This window comes from Fusarium vanettenii (genome assembly GCF_000151355.1).
Source record: "Fusarium vanettenii 77-13-4 chromosome 3 genomic scaffold NECHAsca_2_chr3_3_0, whole genome shotgun sequence".
Lineage (NCBI taxonomy): Eukaryota > Fungi > Ascomycota > Sordariomycetes > Hypocreales > Nectriaceae > Fusarium > Fusarium vanettenii.
The window spans coordinates 2,338,298-2,357,049 of NW_003315880.1; the positions used below are offsets into that span (position 1 = coordinate 2,338,298).

General features: G+C 52.9%; 7 protein-coding genes across 7 annotated transcripts; 4 read left to right on the top strand and 3 right to left on the bottom strand.

Annotated features, from left to right (window-relative positions):
* Positions 1 to 225: 225 nt before the first annotated feature.
* Positions 226 to 1,200, bottom strand: NECHADRAFT_77957 (uncharacterized protein; the record flags this gene model as incomplete). The annotated part of the gene is made up of 2 exons (XM_003053154.1): positions 226 to 837; positions 895 to 1,200. 2 exons carry the CDS (start codon positions 1,198 to 1,200, stop codon positions 226 to 228), a joined length of 918 nt encoding a protein of 305 aa, XP_003053200.1.
* Positions 1,201 to 3,502: 2,302 nt separating this feature from the next.
* DMT2102 (uncharacterized protein) lies at positions 3,503 to 5,479 on the top strand (the record flags this gene model as incomplete). The annotated part of the gene is made up of 2 exons (XM_003052658.1): positions 3,503 to 4,000; positions 4,133 to 5,479. 2 exons carry the CDS (start codon positions 3,503 to 3,505, stop codon positions 5,477 to 5,479), a joined length of 1,845 nt encoding a protein of 614 aa, XP_003052704.1.
* An 899-nt stretch (positions 5,480 to 6,378) lies between these two features.
* NECHADRAFT_35401 (uncharacterized protein) lies at positions 6,379 to 8,727 on the top strand (the record flags this gene model as incomplete). The annotated part of the gene is made up of 1 exon (XM_003052659.1): positions 6,379 to 8,727. One exon carries the CDS (start codon positions 6,379 to 6,381, stop codon positions 8,725 to 8,727), a length of 2,349 nt encoding a protein of 782 aa, XP_003052705.1.
* Positions 8,728 to 11,306: 2,579 nt separating this feature from the next.
* NECHADRAFT_36483 (uncharacterized protein) lies at positions 11,307 to 13,267 on the top strand (the record flags this gene model as incomplete). The annotated part of the gene is made up of 2 exons (XM_003052660.1): positions 11,307 to 12,937; positions 12,988 to 13,267. The coding sequence occupies 2 exons, from the start codon at positions 11,307 to 11,309 to the stop codon at positions 13,265 to 13,267; spliced, it is 1,911 nt and encodes a 636-aa protein (XP_003052706.1).
* A 527-nt stretch (positions 13,268 to 13,794) lies between these two features.
* NECHADRAFT_35712 (uncharacterized protein) lies at positions 13,795 to 14,587 on the bottom strand (the record flags this gene model as incomplete). Its single annotated transcript, XM_003053155.1, has 3 exons — positions 13,795 to 14,094; positions 14,158 to 14,334; positions 14,390 to 14,587. 3 exons carry the CDS (start codon positions 14,585 to 14,587, stop codon positions 13,795 to 13,797), a joined length of 675 nt encoding a protein of 224 aa, XP_003053201.1.
* Positions 14,588 to 14,950: 363 nt separating this feature from the next.
* NECHADRAFT_35556 (uncharacterized protein) lies at positions 14,951 to 16,784 on the top strand (the record flags this gene model as incomplete). Its single annotated transcript, XM_003052661.1, has 3 exons — positions 14,951 to 15,089; positions 15,163 to 15,289; positions 15,347 to 16,784. The coding sequence occupies 3 exons, from the start codon at positions 14,951 to 14,953 to the stop codon at positions 16,782 to 16,784; spliced, it is 1,704 nt and encodes a 567-aa protein (XP_003052707.1).
* Positions 16,785 to 17,152: 368 nt separating this feature from the next.
* Positions 17,153 to 18,572, bottom strand: NECHADRAFT_35440 (uncharacterized protein; the record flags this gene model as incomplete). Its single annotated transcript, XM_003053156.1, has 3 exons — positions 17,153 to 17,754; positions 17,814 to 18,402; positions 18,534 to 18,572. 3 exons carry the CDS (start codon positions 18,570 to 18,572, stop codon positions 17,153 to 17,155), a joined length of 1,230 nt encoding a protein of 409 aa, XP_003053202.1.
* Positions 18,573 to 18,752: the final 180 nt, after the last annotated feature.

Sequence of the window (18,752 nt, forward strand, 5' to 3'; positions counted from 1 at the left end):
CGATAAAGCGATTAAGTAGAGCTTTAGGGTCACCGAGCATAGAACATTTGTCGTACGTCTATGGGTCCCACCAACCTTCCACTTGATCAACCCACGCAAGTTTTCAGCCCTTGGTTGAGCGGATACGTCAGTTCAAGATGTTCAATTCTACCCAACACGACCAAGCAGCGCCGCTGCCTTGATACGCTTAGCGAGTATTGCACCCTATCTTTTCAGTTTCGTTGGTCATGGCCTCAAAATGCAGTTGGCTGGCCTTGCCCCGTAGGATTTCGGAGACCATCCAAAGCCACCAGCATGAACAATATCCGATAGATCGATGAGTACTCCGCTCTTCCAATTCTTTTCGAGAGGCGAAGAATTATGCCCGAAGCCAGAAAGCCAGAAGAACTCGTCGACTTTTTCCACCGTCGTCGAATCGTTTTCACCCTCCTCGACGAATTCGTAAACAATGGCAAAATACTCTTTGTCGGGGGAAAAGTCGCGATTGATCTTGTCAACAACCAGACTTGGTGCCCATAGTTTCGGAGGCATATCAAGGAAATTCTGGCCGTTGAACTTCAACCAGCCGTAACAGTTCCTCATCCGCGGGATCGAGGTTATCGCGGTAACCTCTGACGCTTCGGCAGATGCCCATAGGTCGCGCCCTTCATTTGAAAAGGCGTGAATGTTATCAAGTGCATCATACTTGGTTTCAGGCTTAGCTTTGACGAGAATCGAAGCTGAATCCGCTGAAGCTTGCTTCACTGCCGTCTTCATCATTTGAAGGAGAGCAGCGTTCTGACATTCCCGCTGCACAGCGAAGTAGTGGTAGAACTCAGGCGGCTCGGCATCCCAAAACTATTAATTGAGTAAGCTGGTGTGCCTAGCGAGAACCAAGAGACCAGACTCGCTCACCACTTTCAGAACAAAGGGCCCATCCCCTTTGAACCACACCTTCCAGACGTACCCATCAAGTCCACCACCGAGACGAGAGGAGGATTCCCAGTCAATATCGGCCAGGTCAAAAGGACATCGCCGCAGCCGAGGCAAATCGAAATCTTCTGCGGAACAACTGGGCGGACCCTCCATCAGCTCGTCATCGCGAAATGGGGCCGCCTGCGCCCTTGCTTGTCTTTTGTTCACAGGGGGTCGGTAGAGTTGTGCAGCACGAAGCCGAGCGATATGGTCTTCTATGCGAGGCCGGGAAAGACCATGGTTCATGATTACATTGATAGAGAGGCGGTGCGGAGGGAAGTTGAAGGCTGCTGGAGTGGGTAAGGAGAGAGGGGTGTTGTGAACTGGGATATCACGTGAACATCGGCCTCTACTACCTGACCATCTCACTTCCAATACCGACCTACCTACCTACCCAGCACCACACTAAACGCCATATGAGACGGAATGCAGAAGAAAGATGCCTTTACCAACTAAGAAACTGCGTTTCGATGTTCGGATCAAGAGCTCTTCATGGTATCTTGAGCCTATTGTCAACGAGTGAGAACGAACGATTGGTGGGATTTCGCTGCTCTGGTTGAGTTTTGGCACCCAGGACCAGATATGGCTTTGTTATTACCGACACACATCGCGTGCCTTTAAGGCTCACCCGACAAGCTACTACTTCTGGCTTGGCCCAAGGGCGCGGACGAAGACAGACCACTATTCACCAGAGGTACACCTCGGATAGTACCATGGCGTCAAGTTCGTCATATCAGGACGATGATCCCCTAACGTGGGAATTTTGTAATCCCGAATACGCAATTATTCCCTGGGGATCTCATGGAAATGGACGCCTCACTGTTAAACTGGCTCTTTGGTGCTTGGCCATGATGGCTACAAATGGGGATAGATGGATCGACTATTCGTATCCTAGTCTCGACAGCTGGCGCGGCGCAGACAAAGGCTATGTCCACAACACCTCAGATGCTACCAAAAAGAGGCTTTCCGATGGTGATTCCTACCAGGAGCCAGATCCTGATAGGGCCAGGAGAGAATTTCCTGGAGACCAAATGCCGCCTGAGGCCGGTGTAACATCCCAGCATGATTACACTCGGCCGCCAGGAAGTCAAGCCATCGATCCTATGCCTCAGTCCAGCCAGCCTAGAGTTCCTCTCAACGAAGCTATCTCCCAGAATCCCAGCGCGACAACCGAAGAGGGTGTCAGTAGTGGCGATGTCAATGAGGCCGGGGATCAGAATGATGGGACAGTGGTTGTATCTTCTCGGCGCTCTGGTCGACGAAAGGAAGTGAGGATTCAGCGTCATGTATTGGGGCGAAAGTATTACTTTGTGAATGCCAGCGGATCCAAAGTCGACACCACCAAGAGAGAGTGGAAGCGAGTCGAGGATGGGTATGAACTTCAGGGCCAGAGGCATGTGTATTTCACAAGGGAGTTTCCATAATCGCAAATATCGATGAAAGATGCCATGCAGATTCGCTTACCCCCCCTATCTGAACACGGGCAGTTTCCTTTCTCGATACCAACCAGATCCCTTCATCTTTGTTTGTCGAAGTTGCTCCGACCTTGATGGAGACCAGAGCAGCAGCCAACACAAACCTCAACAAAAGCTAGGCTTAAGACTTACACCCAGGCTCCAATATACAAGGAAGACACTAGAAATCATCATTGCGTAAATAAGCATTCTGGAATCGCGGAGGACTATTTTCGAAGCTGGCCGCATCTCCCAAAGGTGGTAGAAGCATCTCGGCCCTTCGTCATCAACAAACTTCCACTCCAGGATAAGGTTAGGGCACTGATTCGTTTAACTCAGGGTACTGAGGGGAGTGTATATACAGAAAGTCTAACCTGAAGCAACGTAATCCGATAGAAAAAGGCTGAAGCAAGGCATCAGAGTATTGGAACAGCGATCTCAGGGGTTCATGGTTACTTCTGTCATGTTAAAAAAACAAAGCATGTCACGCCAATATCAGGCAATCAAACAGTGGCGACTTATAGATTGAGTAATTCCTTCCTTCTGTTTGCAAGGTAATAAATGCCATGTTCAATCTGACCTCACGGTGTAAACAAAGAGTTGAGTTCTCCCCGCGCAAACGGGGGCAGTGATAGATACTTTGATCACAAACTTAGTCAATTGCTCGGCGTTTTTTCTCAAACGCGCGCAATCTCTGCGCCATTATAACTTTTATTGTATTATTACCCCGAAAATTTAGCGTTTGCCTTTGCTTTACCGTTTCTCGCCTATTATTCTTTGCGTTGCCCTCGCAACACCTATGCAGCTCTGAGCCGTCACTGCAAACGCCTTTGGCGCCCCCCTTCAACATTCACTTCTCAATGAGGTAGCCAATCCGCCGAATTCAGGCGCAAAGTTAACTCACACGGTTGGAAGAAGCCTTCCTTCACCTTCCTTCTTCCTTCCTTTCTTTCTATTTCCACATCACATCACACAGCATCACAAGGTATGTTTCCCTTATGCTTTCATCTACGGTTGCCTAACTTAGTTAACTCAACAATCTAGACCCCATCACTCTCTCTGCCTTGGGTTCACCTTGGCTCCTCATCGAAAGGATGCCAGCATCCTACATTAACCTCGAGCAAGAGGACGAGGTTTGCTTCCTCACCGAGAGGCCATCCGGGTGTGGTGACCGCCAGCGGCGGGACTCGTCTTGCACCATCACGGACGAGTCACCACCAATTTTCGGAACGACGACTGAGGGAGGGATTGACCTCACAGTCGACTTGAGAACCTCAGGCCACCATCTTCTCAATGACGACGAATTTGCACTTGAAAAAGTGCGGGTGGCCAACTACACCATCCAGCCTGGGACGTTTCTCCAAGTTCACGAGTTCGACTCAGGAGACTACCTTGTCCAATTCGTCCTCGTCAAGATTGTGGTTCGGTGCACAGACTCCGGCGAAATCAAGATCCGCGGCATCCCTTTCACCAGACTTCGCTCGGCTTGGGGCAAGCTCCCCAGAAAGGCTCACGAGGTTTGCATGCTGCTCTCCTACAACCAAGATGATCCAAGTGCATCTGAAGAGTTTGTCGATATCGGCCCATCCTCCGTCATCAAACCCTATCCCCTTCTCACCACCAACGCCCTTTATCCCCGCTTCAACCGGACAATCTTCCACCCTGAGCACCGAGAGGCAAGACGCCGCCCAGAGAAACAGTCTACCCACTTGACCTGCCGTTAGAAGCTGGAGGTCTATTTCATCGGACAGGGGAGCCGAAAGAGACAGACTGGGGAAGCCTTTGTTCGCGTTCACGAGTCCGAAGTTCTCGAACCAAAGTATCGAATCTCTGAGGAAGTCCTCAGCAACCAATGGCGAGGCACCAGAGTTAAAGGAGGGTCATGGGCGCCAACCTTCAATTCCCAACAGGACTGCATAAACCTTGATGACGACAATGGAATCAAGCAAAAGAAGATCCGAGCCAAGGGCCAGAAGTACACTCTTTTCGACTCTTGTTCAGGCGCGGGCGGAGTCTCACGAGGAGCTCTGATGGCTGGATTCAAAATCCAATACGCAATCGACAAAGCTCCAGAAGTTTGGGACACATACGAAACAAACTTCCCCGACACTCATCTCTTCAAGATGTCTCTTGATGAGTTTCTCTCGTTCGACAATCAACACATGCGTGTCGATGTCCTCCACTTCTCCCCTCCATGCCAATTCTTCTCCCCTGCCCACACCCACGCGTCGGCCCAAGACGACGACAACATCTTTGCTCTCTACAGCTGCAATCAGTTGCTCAAGAAACTCAGACCTCGTATCATCACCGTCGAGCAAACTTTTGGCCTCACACATCACCGTCACGCCGAATACTTCTACTCCTTTCTCGCCGACTTCACGCAGCATGGTTACTCGGTGCGATGGAGAGTTATCAAACTCTGCACTTGGGGCGCAGCACAGGACCGAAAGCGTCTGATTCTCATTGCCGCCGCTCCAGGGGAGCGACTTCCTCCTTTCCCTCAGCCTACTCACGGTCCGGAAGCCGGCTTGTTGCCCTACAACAGCATTGGCAAGGCCATTCGAGGCATCCGACCAGGCGATGATCTTCATGACCTTGACAACGTGAAATACTACCAGCCCCGACGAGCTCCATACGATGCGAATCGTCTTGCCGGAACCATCACCACCCGTGGAGGTGACTTTTACTACCCAGATGGCACACGCAACCTGACTCTGCGAGAGTATGCGAGCCTCCAAGGTTTCCCCAAAAACCATCAATTCCTTGGAACCATGACATCCATCAAGAGACAGATTGGAAATGCCTTCCCCCCCAACACAGTCCGCGTCCTCTACAAGCACATCGAGCAGTGGCTTCTGAAGGAAGATGGCATGCTACCCTACGACGACAGCCGAGATGCTGTTATCATCGACGATGACGACACCGATTCGACGACCAACCTCACTGATGTCTCTGAAGATGAATTTCACCGTTCACCGGAGATGATGGAAGGGAGCGTGATGCCTGTGGGCAGCAACGAAGGTGCTAGAACCGATTGGCGAGCTGGGAGCGTGGTCATCGACCTGACCTAATCCCCAACAACTCCCCTCAATTGGGATCACGGAGATGGAAAGTTACTGGCTTGACCTTTTTCCACAATGTTCGATGCGGTATCACATCTGCATGTCAGTGTTTGGGAGGCCCATTCTAGGCTACAGAATGATGGCTATCTGTTGGGGGAGGCAGGGTTGAGCATGAGTATGGTATTTGGCACACGTTCATAGGCCGATGGAAGCTGCGAGTAAAGGCAAGATGCCGGTACATAGCTGTCACGAAAAGTATTTGATTGATTTTTCCATTTTACCTTTGCTGTTGACCTGACAACGACTGTGAATCATCACCAGACACCGTTTTACACCTTTGCCGGGTGCCTCTCAGGGGCGTGTGTACGTGCACCGCCTCCCCTCAACAAGCTGTGATTCACTGTCTCGAAGGCAATAGAAGGATATTTCTCAGAACTCTCCTTAGATTTTCCCTCACCTGCATGTGCATGAATCTGACAGTGTTGGGGCTTGACGGTGTTGACAGTGGCAGCCTACGCGCAAACGCAGTGCAAACTGCCTTCCTCGTTTGAACATAAAGTCCCCTCCTCCCACCTTCCTGCCTCTCTTCTCTCTTTCCCTCCTTCACCATCATTCAGGACTTCAGATTTCTTATCTACAGCTTCTCACACGTTCAACTTCAATCAACCATCGATTCATCGAGTTGTCTGAAGGCACTCGAGACCACGAGAAACCCATCACCCATTTTATCTTCATCTGACCTTCTCTTCTCTCTATTCTTTTTCCCACTTTCCCGCCTTCCTCCTACTTTCACAATGTCCGTCGTGACTACTGTGACTCAGCGGGTCTCCGAGAAGGTTGACAGAAACACCCACGACTCTGCTTTAGTTTCTCGGTCGCTAACTATGAATGCGCAGACCGTCGCTCCTATGCATACGTTCCCCGTCACAGACCTTTATGTCTGGAGACACGAAGAGGGGACCATGATCGAAATGCAGAACGAAGAGGCTATTCTGAAGCGTTTCAATCAGCAGCGCACACCATTCCAGTCTTGGCCTCTCGCCCCTATCCCCGGTCTCACGACTTCGTTTGCCAAGTCTTGGTTGTTCCTTGTCAAGGTCCCCAAGATGACCGAGGACATGATCTTCCCTGCCATGGCTGATCATTTCACTGTCGACATGGATGCCACCGTTGAGAACGCCAACGGAGTGTTCTCCCTCGTTCACCTCCACGCGACACGCATTCCCAACCCTTACGAAGACGCGAAGGATCTCCCGAACTCAGCCGTCTCCAGATGCGCTGCCTTCAAAGTTGACGTGCCCCGATCGTGGGAGGATAAGAATGGAGAACACATTGAGCTCGATCTGATGGGCACAATGCAATCCGTTTCCTCCCTCGACGACTTCCCGAATCTCAAGCTGGATGAAGCGCATTGTCAGAGCATCACCATTACCTGGGATACATACTCCAACACTTACGAGGCCGAACTCGCTGCTATGCGACGCTTTATTGAAGAGCCGCGACTAGAGGAGCGACAACTCTCGGCCAAGGCGAAAGCTGCCTTTGAGATGATACTGGACCTTAAGACCCCGTTCAGGACCCATTACAACCTTCACGAAGTGTTTCCCCATCTCAAGAATCCTTTGTACCCAGGTCATCGGATCCCGGACCTTATCGTTCAGCGCTTCAAGTCATTCAACGCAGACCATCGTGCCGCCTTTGATGGCTTGACCAAGATCCCCAATGGTCTTTACTTCGTCAATGGATGCCCAGGTGCGGGAAAGACAGAGTGGAACATGATTGTCTCCGCAATGATCCAGTCCAAGCGCCGTCCTGGATCCAAGAAGCGCCATAGTCCTATCCTCTTTGTTGTGGACTTGAATAAGACAGTTGACGATGCGGCGGATCGCTACTTCAATCTCTGCAAGGCTGCAGGTTTGAAGCTGCGCATCGTTCGCATGCATGGATGGCCATACGAGATGCGAAACAGCGCAAAGCTGAACGGATCTGGATCTGACAAGGACGGTGACTCCAGCTCTGACCCAGACTTCACCAAGAAGTTCTTGACAACTGCAAGCCTCGCCAAACACACCAACGTTGAGCGAAACCCCAACAAAGCCCCTACACTAGATGAGGAGGCCTGGGAATATTACGCCCAACATCAACATGACTGCTTCGCACCTTTGAAGAAGGTCTTGGCAAGAATGGATGATGGTGAGGTGTTGACCAACAACGATTGGAAGTCACTTCGGAGCCAAGTCTCGATGCTGTACCGTGCTGTCCTCGCACAGACAGACTTCATTGCCACTACACCTGTTGCAGCATACGGTAACTTTTCAAAGCTCTTCCGACCTGATGTTGTGTTCATCGATGAAGCCCCTCATGCACGAGAGCTCACTACACTGATTCCGATAGCTTTCTTCGAGCCAATCGCCTGGATTCTTACCGGTGATGTCAAGCAAACCCGACCATTTGTCAAGAGCGGCGACCGACGCGACGCCGAGAGGAAGGGACTCAAGTTCAACCCTCATGCTGAACAGATGCGCGTGAGTCTCATGGCTCGGGCGGATATGGTGGGCGCAATCAACAGTAAGCTGTTGGTGAACAAGCGTGCATTCGGTAATCTTCACAAACTTCCCTCCACTCTCTTCTACGATGGTCAGATGAGTTCTGGTTACACCGAGGCCGAGAAGTATCCTGCCACTGTACAATACCTGAAGGGATATCTCGAGAAGTTGGGCGAGGGCAAGAAGAACATGAACGAGAACCGCGCCGTCATCGCTTTGACACAGAGTCGAGAAGAGACTCACCGAAGCAGTTTCTGGAACCCCGCTCACCACAACTGGGTAGTCGGCGAAGTCAAGAAGCTGTTGACAGACTCGGAGTTCAAGAGCCTGACAGACTCGACAAAGCCTGGGACCATCATGATTCAGGTACCTTACAGCGCCGCGATGCGCCAGTACTTGGTGGAGGTCAAACAGTGGCCCGCCAAATGGCAGGAGCGAGTCGAGGTCATGACTGTCGACAAAGCCCAGGGGAACCAGGCAGATGTTGTGTTTCTCGACATGGTCCGAACTACGAAGGCGGGGTTCATGAATGAGCCGCAGCGACTTAATGTCGCAATCAGCAGAGCTCGACAGGCTGAGGTGATTGTCATGCATCACAATATGACTTGGCGTATGAGCCGAGGTCGACCTGTTCGAGCTGAGTACACTTCCAAGATCTGGGATCAGGCTGTGGCGGACAAGAGACTGTTTTCAATCAATGTTGAGAAGTGATCAGGAGGATAGAGAATGGTTGTGGATGCGGATGGCATGGAGAATGGCGATAAATTGTCTGATCAGTTTGGTTTGGTTTGGTTGGTTGATTCTGCAAGTTGGCTTTGTTTTTTTCTATAATGGATGAGAGCACGAGTTTGATAGACAGAGGCATGTATGTCCTTGATCGAAAGAATACAGTATTGTCTGAACAACAGGATATCGCACCCATTGTGAATGCTATGATGTTGGAACAAAGTTGAGGTGGTGATGCTAACTTAGAGGCTATGTGCCTCCTAACGCAGGGGGCTTTCATTGGAGGCCACGCCACTTGGAGACAGGGCGCGGCAGTGGGGAAGACCCGTCTTGATGGCACACGACTGGGTAGGGTTCGGAGAATTAGCTGTTGGCCAGTATCATGAAGAGACAATCGCCATGAGGCCTCAGTGAGAGGCATCCGAGGCTTAGCTTTGTATCGGTTGCGTCGCGTTGGAACCAAACCTGGACAAGACAAGACGCACAATGGAGACACCAACGGAGAGGCCGGAGGTCCAAGGATGTTTCATGGGAGAGCGACGCGAGATTATAGCCCCCAAACGCGCGAGAGGGCACGCCAAGACAAGGGTATCACTTTGCTGCACGAGGGATCCAGTGGGACAAGGGCCAAGATGTGTGTCAATTGCAGATCGGTGGCTGTGGCGCAGCCTCGGCCTCGACACCAAGATGGTATCGAAACATGTTTGAGGCTAATAAGTGGATGTGGGTGACTTTGAGAGGGGATTCCTGGATTGCCTTGAACGAATTCGGGTCTTCTTTCAAGATAATTCTCACATGCCAATAATGGGGCTAACGGAGGAATTGCTAAGGATGGCCTGGTTGGCATGTCACATAGCGAGATTGGTGTCAAGGCCGCGTCTTTTGGTGTCTCCAGGTCCGCGTATTATTTGATGTTAGTCGGGAAGATGGCAAAAGCCCGACCCGATGCCCTTTGGATAATCCGGATGTTACTCGGCCAGAGAACTCTTGATGCCCCAGATGTTGATGCGAGGCCTAGAACAAGACAATGCGCGAAGTGGCGATCCATTGACCATCGAAACCGAGCAAGATCATACCACCTATAGGTCGGATTGAATAATTGCGAGTAAAGATGAGGGCATCTCATCGATATCCGTACGATCACCACGCGGGTATGTGCGATTGGATGTAGTTGGGGGATGACAGCATTGGGCCAACGCCTCGCAGATACGTGCTGCGGTCAGCCGAGACTATGACGGATCCAAATGTCAATTGACGGCTTCCTGAGAAGTCGCGTTCAAGAAAAGAAACCAGAAGATGGGCATAGCCTCGTAGGGCTAGCAATCCGTGGTCAAAGCTACATTACAGGTGAGCAGCGCATCGTAGGTCGATATCGGGAAGTCGGGGATCCAGGGCCGCGGAGGTTGAAGTGACATCTAAGGTGGACAATACTGAATAAAAACCTGCGATATATGGTACTCATTGGATGAGCGTCATCGTCGGCAGTCGTGAAGTCACGGACGGGCCGATATTTTGTGCCGCAGCAGTTGATTGCTTCAGTCGTAATACCAAACCCGCAGCGAATCCATCAGTGTCGCAGCAGCTTAGGCCAACTTCCCAGTAGCCAAGTCGGAGTCAAGCTTTTGGTAGCGCTTATTTGCTTATTTTGTTCGCAGACAGGGATAGGATGGACACTCAGCTCGGTGCTTCGTGCTCTTGTCCACGTGCCTAGAGCGAGCTCATGAAACCAACCTCTTCTCTCGTATCATCTCATCAGGGAATCAAAGCCAAGTGGAAACATTTACACGCCAGACACGCGGGGGGGCGTGGAGAGTGAAGAGAAAAGGAGCAGTTTTGGGCAATTGTGGCTCAGACCCGACCTAACGGGGTTTTCGGGTGCCCGCCGCCCGGGAAGCGGGGCCCACTTTGCCCAAGTACCCAATCATGACGCGCCTGTGTCCAGCAGCTCGGCCCCGTCTCTGCAGTGGTTGGGAGGCTGAGAAAGGGCCCTGAAGAGAGACCGGTTGGTAGGAAGGCGCGATAAAAAAAAAAGCTGGGCATTGGGGAAGGTGCGGCGCTGCTGTGCGGTGCGTTGCGCTGCTCCTGCTTCGCTGCGGCGGCGCTTGCCCTGCTGACGACCGACCGACCGCCCCCGGATTTTACTTGGTCGTGCCATGCTTCGTAGGCCTCTCACCTCATGCATCTCTTCCTTTCTCCCCATGATGCCATGAGTCTCTAAACTTATATCCCCCTTTCCCCCTGTCTTGCTTCCTTTCCCATCCCCAAACCCTTCGGGAAAGCACGAGCCTCTCGCCAGAGGACGGGCCCCATTTCACTTCTCCTCTGTCGCCGAGCATAGAGAGCGGCGGCGGCCTCCCAAGACGCCCCAAACCACCTAACAGCGCCAGCCGCCCCGCCCGTCAATCCAATCCAATCCAGCACACGAGTACCGAGAGCTATCAGCATTCGATCTTCTCAACCACAAAACACCAGCTTCCGCAAGCTCTTGCCTGCTGTTGCTGGGCCCCGATTCGATTTTCGCATTCGCCACGCGCGCGCCCTCGACCTCGGCGGGTTTCGATTCGATGGAAGCTTTGCCAGGTCTAAGTTGGAGGAAGCGCCATGTGATGGATCATCTTGTTACGAGGGGAGCCTTGGCTAAGCGCGGCCTCAGCAAAGGAGGTATTGCCGGCGTCGTCGTCGGTGTCGTTGTAGGCGTTTGTCTCGTCGCCCTCTGCCTCTATCCCTTTGTCGTTCGACGCAACCGACGACGAAGAAAGCAACTCGCTTCTGGTATTTGCGACCCTGAGACGGCTGAGGTTCCAACCTCGGGCGGCACCGCTGTCGACGACCAACGTCATGTATCCTCGCAGGACTCGTTTAAGCCCTCAAGAGAGCTCACCCGTGGTGGACTAGAAGATGGCTCGGTCAAGGACTTGCCCTGGGGTCATCATGATGGACTAGCACAGCCCAACGGACAAGCTCAAGCTCAAAGTCATCCAGGCCACGCGCCTCGGCTCGACACCAACATACCTCCTTCTTTCGGCCCCAGCGACGCCCAGGTTGCCAACGACTCAATACCCCGATCAACTCCGTTCGACACTTACGATGGAGAGTACATGCCCCAATCCATTGGCGATGCCCATAATGGCGTCCTCAGCGGAACAAACGCCGACTACTACAGTCCATCGATACCATCAGAAGCATTCGGCATGTTTACGGAACCTGAACCTGTCGCTCAACCCCAACGGACTCTATCAGGAAGTAGTTCTTTGCGGCACCACTTGAAGCTCATGTTTAGTCGCAAGAGCACGCGAGATCAGTCCATGGGTTCGCCAACATCGCTTTCACTCGCCGATGTTCCTGAGAATGCGCCCGATATGCCTCGATCTACTCACGATGGTCCTTTGCAACGAATCACAACTGCAGGTGATCCCACTGAATCTCCGACCGAAATAACACCCCCAGCCGGCGAGTCGTTGCCAGCACCCTCTGGCCAGGCTCTTGGCTCCCCGATTGTTCTCCCGTCTACCCTGCCCAAGGGGGCTGTGCAAACTCCTCCAGACTCCCCGCCGACCACCTTCAAGTTCAATGCGTCTCAATCCCCGCCTACTAATCCCGCTCCTGGTACGGTGAATCCTATGGATATTATGCCAGCCTCAACTGAAAGCGAGGTATGGCATCGAACAGACTACCAGATGTACATGGCTCAGTCATCACCAAACCCTGGCCCTGTGCCAGAAGCGTCGCCTATGCCGGAAGGTCCATCGCATCGAGAAGAGCCAACAGACTCGCCCTCTCCGTTGACGCTGCCTCCTAACAATCCTCAACCCCTCCCGATCATCCAGTCGCCTACACCCACGCGGAACGAGTCGGTGCTCAAGCAAGAGCCTATCGAGATGCAAGATGTGCAGATGGATGAGATTCCCTCACACTCTCATCTAAGTCCTCTGCCTGACCTCAATTCCCGACACGCCAGCTATCCCTCTGATGCCTCTACTCCTCAACCGGGTCCCGCCTCTACCAATGCTTCGACCTTGAACACTCCCGCTACACAGCTTGATACGCCATCCCCCAACTCGGTGGCTAATTCATCCGACTACCAACACAGTGTGTCACCGAGGAACGGCGCGACCAACTTGTCCCCCAGGAACGGTGCCTATGCGTGCGATGAGCCTGGATGCCACCAGGTGTTTGACCAGCCGCATAAGCTCAAGTAAGTGTATTGCGCTCCGTCGCGGCGACAAGCCAGCTAACCTTTATCAGGCACCATCAGCGATATCACACCAGGGATCACAAATGTCCTTACCCTAACTGTCATAAAGGATTCGGAACCAAAACTCATCTTCAGCGACACATCAATGATCGCCACGAAAAGAAGAAGAAGTTTCATTGTTCAGTACCAGGCTGCGACTACTCCAAGCAAGGCGGCAAGGGGTTCCCTCGCAAAGACAATTGGAAACGACATATGACCAAGATTCACAACGTGGCGCCCATCAACCTACCAGAGCCCGAAGAGGTCGACTATGAGATGAGTGGCGTGTAGGACAGGCTTGTTGGCCCGTTTCCGCCCGCCAATATCGCCAAGAGCGAATTACTGCCTCCTTGAGGACAGTGGTATTGAAGAATTGGAGATTTTTTTGAGGATTAATTTTACCTGACAGGAACAAAAACTTGTTCGAAAAAAACGAACGTGGACGGCTGGCGTTGGATTGCTATTAGAACCTTGCATGGCTGGGACATTGAGCGAGAACGGAGAGGTTATCCGGATATCAAGCCTTGTCCTGGGCCACCACTTACTTGACTTTATTGTTTTCTTAGAGCGACTTGATTCTTACTCTCGTTACAACACAGCGTCTATGGGTATTGGAGGCAACCGGTCCACCAAAAAAAGAAGCGTCAAACCGACGTGTAGGACAAGGGCGTTTGGGCAAGGGAAGAAAGGACCGTCTGTCTAATAGAAGATGGACCAGGAGTATTCGTTCTCGGGTATCTATTTTGGTACAGCCTTGTACAACTGAGGAATTGATAAGAACAGCCAAACTGGCAACAAGTTTCCCCATATGCATGTGTCTAGCTCAACTCCTTGATGATCTTCCTGACAAGCTTCTTTTGATCTTCCACGTCTAACCTCTTCTCGTCCGTCTCTTGTACTGCTCTGCCCACTGCGATAACCGTCTTTGTGCTTTCACTGTCGACCCAAAACTTGCCATTCCGTCCTGTTGCCGTCTCAAACTGTAGTCCTGCAGCACCAAGCTCCTCCAGCACCGCGATGCGCCCTTCTTGCACGCTCTTTGGCATCATGAGGCGTCGAGCCATTCCGAGTGACACGTTGAAGAGCATACCGCCGGTCAGAGGTCCTAGCCCGTCTGCCTTGCCCGTTGAAGACGACACACACTCGATTTCTGGGTCCATGTGGCGGTTGGCGAGAGCGACGCGCGCGTAGACGAGAGCACCAGGGACGAGCTGAGGACGAGTCTTTTTTGTGGCGCCCTCGAAGGAGAGCTGGGGGAGGAGAGCGGGAGCGGTGTAGTCGGAGAGGGTTACGTAGAAGATCTCTGCGGCGCTGCGCTGGACGGTTCCGATGACGAGTTCACCGACACGGGGGGTGTACTGAAGACGATTAGCTCGGGCGTCTTGCGTATTTTGAACTATAAGTAGTTCTTACCCTTCCTCGAGCATTCTCTACACGAATTGCATTCTTCTGTCGGTCTGTGACGAGCTGGCCGGCGATTGTAGGAACGATGTCGTTGGGCGGAACATGGCGCAAGCCGGGACCAAGACGGAGAGGCTTCTTGGGATGTGAGGGGATGTGAGACGGATCAATGTTGTCGCCTGGCAGCACGAATACAGCTTCAGAGGCCATTTTGGACGTATTCTGCTGTGGGAAGCTCGTTGTTAAAGTGATAGTCAAAGGAGAGTTCTCGATGCGACAGCCTCAGACAGCCTCGCAACCGTAGAAAACATGAGGACGGATTCGTGGTGGGGCACTGATAACGATAAGAGCGGTACGTACTCGGCTGCCACCAGAAAAATGTGGGCGATTAGCGATTAGCGGGCAGTTTTTTTCCCTGAGGGAAAAGAAACCCCACTACCACCACCATCGCCAACCAAAACTTCACTCACAAACAACCCTCAAAGTCGACGACGAGCAAAAAAAAGACGACCCGGTCTTTTTTTTTTACGCCCTTCCTCTTCTTTCGACTACATCTCTCTTCGAGCCGACCACATGAGTGACAACGCGGGTGCCAAGCCGGGCCCTGAGCCTGGCGACCGAGTCGCCATCGGTATCACCTTTGGCAACTCCAACGGTTCTATTGCCTTTACTGTTGACGACAAGGCTGAGGTTATTGCCAACGAGGACGGCGGTATGTCTTGAAGCCTGCTTAATTGCATTCTATGTTTGCGCTTGAGAATGGTGGCTAACTTTTCTTTGAACAGACCGACAGATTCCTACCGTCCTCTCCTACGTTGATGGTGACGAGTACTATGGTGGCCAGGCCAAGAACTTCCTCGTCCGCAACCCCGACAACACCATCGCCAACTTCCGAGACTTCCTTGGTCAAGAGTACGCCTTTGCCATTGTATCGAGCCTGTAGAAGCCATACTAACTGGAAGCGCCTAGGTTCAAGGCCATCGACCCTACCCACTCTCACGCTTCCGCCCACCCCCAGGATGCTGACGGCTCTGTCGTTTTCACTGTCAAAGACAAGGACAGTGAGGAGGCTTCCACTGTCTCCATCTCCGAGGCCGCTACCCGATACCTGCGACGTCTCGTCGGTTCTGCCTCCGACTACCTGGGCAAGAAGGTCACCTCTGCCGTCATCACCGTTCCCACCAACTTCTCTGAGAAGCAGCGAGAGGCCCTGATCCAGGCCGCCAACAATGCCGGCATTGAGGTTCTCCAGCTCATCTCCGACCCCGTTGCCGCCGTCCTGGCCTACGACGCTCGCCCCGAGGCTACCGTCGAGGACAAGATCATTGTCGTTGCCGACCTTGGTGGAACCCGCTCTGATGTTGCCGTTGTCGCCTCGCGCGGTGGCATGTACACCATCCTGGCCACTGCCCACGACTACGAATACGCCGGTGTCCACCTGGACCAGGCTCTCATGGACCACTTCGCCAAGGAGTTCCAGAAGAAGCACAGCATCGACCCCCGAGAGAACGCCCGCAGTCTCGCCAAGCTCCGACTCGAGTCTGAGGCTACCAAGCGAGCCCTGAGCATCGGTAGCAACGCTCAGTTCAGCGTGGAGAGTCTGGCGGACGGTTTCGATTTCTCTGTCACCATCAACAGGATACGATACGAGATGGTTGGCCGCAAGGTGTTTGAGGGTTTCAACCGCCTCATCGAGGGTGTTGTCAAGAAGGCCGGCCTCGACGTCCTCGATATCGACGAGGTTATCCTGTCTGGTGGTACTTCTCACACTCCCCGTATCGCCAACAACCTCCGCGGTATCTTCCCCGAGACCACCAACATCTTGGCCCCCGCTACCTCCGCCACCGCTATCAACCCCTCCGAGCTCCTGGCTCGTGGTGCTGCTCTCCAGGCCTCTCTCATCCAGGAGTACGAGGCTGCCGACATTGAGCAGTCTACTCACCCCGCCGTCACCACTGTCAAGCACATCTCCAACGCCATTGGTGTCATCACCGTTGGTGCCGATGGTGAGGACGTCTTCACCCCTATCATGCCCGCCGAGACCGCTGCCCCTGCTCGACGTGTCGTCCGCATTCCCGCTCCCAAGGAGGGTGGTGATGTGATCATCAAGGTTGTCGAGGGTGGCACCCACATCAAGGTGACCAAGTCCGAACCCAAGGCCAAGGCCGAGGACGCCGAGAAGGACTCTGATGACGACTCCGACTTTGACTCGGATGAGGAGGAGGAGGAGAAGCGCGAGAAGGTGTGGAAGATCGGCAACCTCCTCGCTGAGGCCGCCCTCAAGGGCGTCAAGGCCGACGGCAAGGTCGAGGTCACGATTAACGTCCTGGCCGACCTCGACGTCACCGTGACCATCCGGGAGGTTGGCGGCAAGGGCGGTGTGCGAGGAAACATCCAGGGCCTGTAAACAGGAACGGCATTATCAGCAAAAAATAGTCCCAACATCAACACATGCGCCATGATTCCTTTGTTTTCACGAATGGGGTATATAACTAGAGAGAGGAAGGATGGATGGATGGAAATGGACGTCTTTTTTAACACAAAACAAAAAGCACGGGTTTTATTGGTAGAATCTAGATGACACAGATAGAGGGAGTTCCGTTGAATTGGGAACGCCAGGGATGAATGAAACGATTCAAGATTTCAAAAAAGTCAAGATTTCGATCAATGCTGTACTCCTCTGTTGAAACCCTTTCGTAATAATGGTACAGTTCAAACTATGTTCTCCAACGCAATATATACCCAGCGCCCATCCCAACTCCCTATGCCCGTCGTCTACATGACCTGTGGATCACCCGGCATCCTCCAGGCGACGAGATCGTTTCGAACGTCATCCTCCCTCACCTCACGGGTCCCCTTAAAGCCCACTTCACGGAGGACATCACTGCTGAGCGACATGGTAGAGGCCATGCTGGCGAGGCTGCGGGAGTGGTCCAGCTCGTGGATACGCACCCCCTTGCGCCGGTTAGCGGGCGTCACGGTGACAGTCGAGAAGCTCCTATCACTCGAGTTGCTGGACGAACGCCGATGGGAGGAGCCGACGGGGCCGTGATTCGGCTGAGCATGTGTTGGTGAGGACGCCGTTGTGGGAGATGTGCCGTGGTGGTGATGTACGTTGAGGTGAGTTGCACGACGAGCGTCACGGGGACGAAGAGTATCGCGATGATCCAAGTCGTCGTCAAAATCATCATCGCCGTCTGTGTCCGGGGAGGCGTTTTGTGGTTTAGTCTTCCAGCCGTTGCCGCCGCTAAAGATGTCCTCGATGACTTCCTCAGCCGACAGCTCAGAGGGCTGACGGCACCATGAGGCGGCGAGGACGCTGCGGTAGAGATCCTGAAGCTCCGCGGTATCTCGTGACTTTGAGATGCTGGGAACGGCTATCAAGAAATGTCAGTCAAGCTAAATGCACGAAATCAAGGGGTAAACCCAAACATACGTCCGGCGTCGTCCTCTACTGATTCGCCCATGATGCCGCCGATACCGCCAAACACGGGGGCCGTCTTGAGAGGAGGAGCAACATAGCTGCGCTCGCCATCGACTTGAACCATAAGAATTCCGATCTTCAAGGTACTGTTGACCTTGCTGTCCTGCATGAGATACCTCCTCACGATGCCATCTTCGACGACATCTGAATCACGGCGGGGGCGTCCTGTCGCGCTCCTAGTCGGGCTGACACCAATACTGCCGCTTCGCATGCGACCAGGCGACGCGACATCCTTACCAAAGGACTCGCTCTCCTCGACGTACTCGCTGAGGTTGAGGCGGACCACGCCAAGGGTCATCTTTTCGGAGATACCAAACTCCTGGACCACCTCGAACTCGATGGGACATTCGGCGAGGTTATTGTTACGGTCTATGGAGATGCGGATAGAAGGCACGAGAGTGACGAAGCTGTAGTCGACCCTGTGGTTGGCGATGGGGCACTTTGCGGTGCGGCCGCGATGCTCGGCGTTCATGGAGTGGGCGAGGTTCCATTTGATGAATGACTGTCCCGAGACGAGAGGGACATTGTTGAGGTCGTAGATCTGAAGAGATAAGTTAATGTCCCTTGCTGAGCTGCTATGGATGAGGATGTACCTTGAGATGAAGCTCGAATTTAGGCTGGTGAGTGTCAACATGGGTTCATTCTTGAGGGTGGAGATGAGACGTCGCTCACCTTTCGAGCCTTGCCAACTTGAGGTTTGAGAAAGTCCATGTTAGCAAGCAATGTCTCTCATTTCATCATGTATCCAAGAGATTTCTCCAAGTCAGAGTAAGCCAAGCTCACTTAAGCCAAACACCGGTTCCAACTGATCGCACCATGCACAGTTTGTCGCATCTCAGCAGAAATGAGGTTGACAAACGCGACCAGCCCCCCACAGAGGCTCAAAAAGAC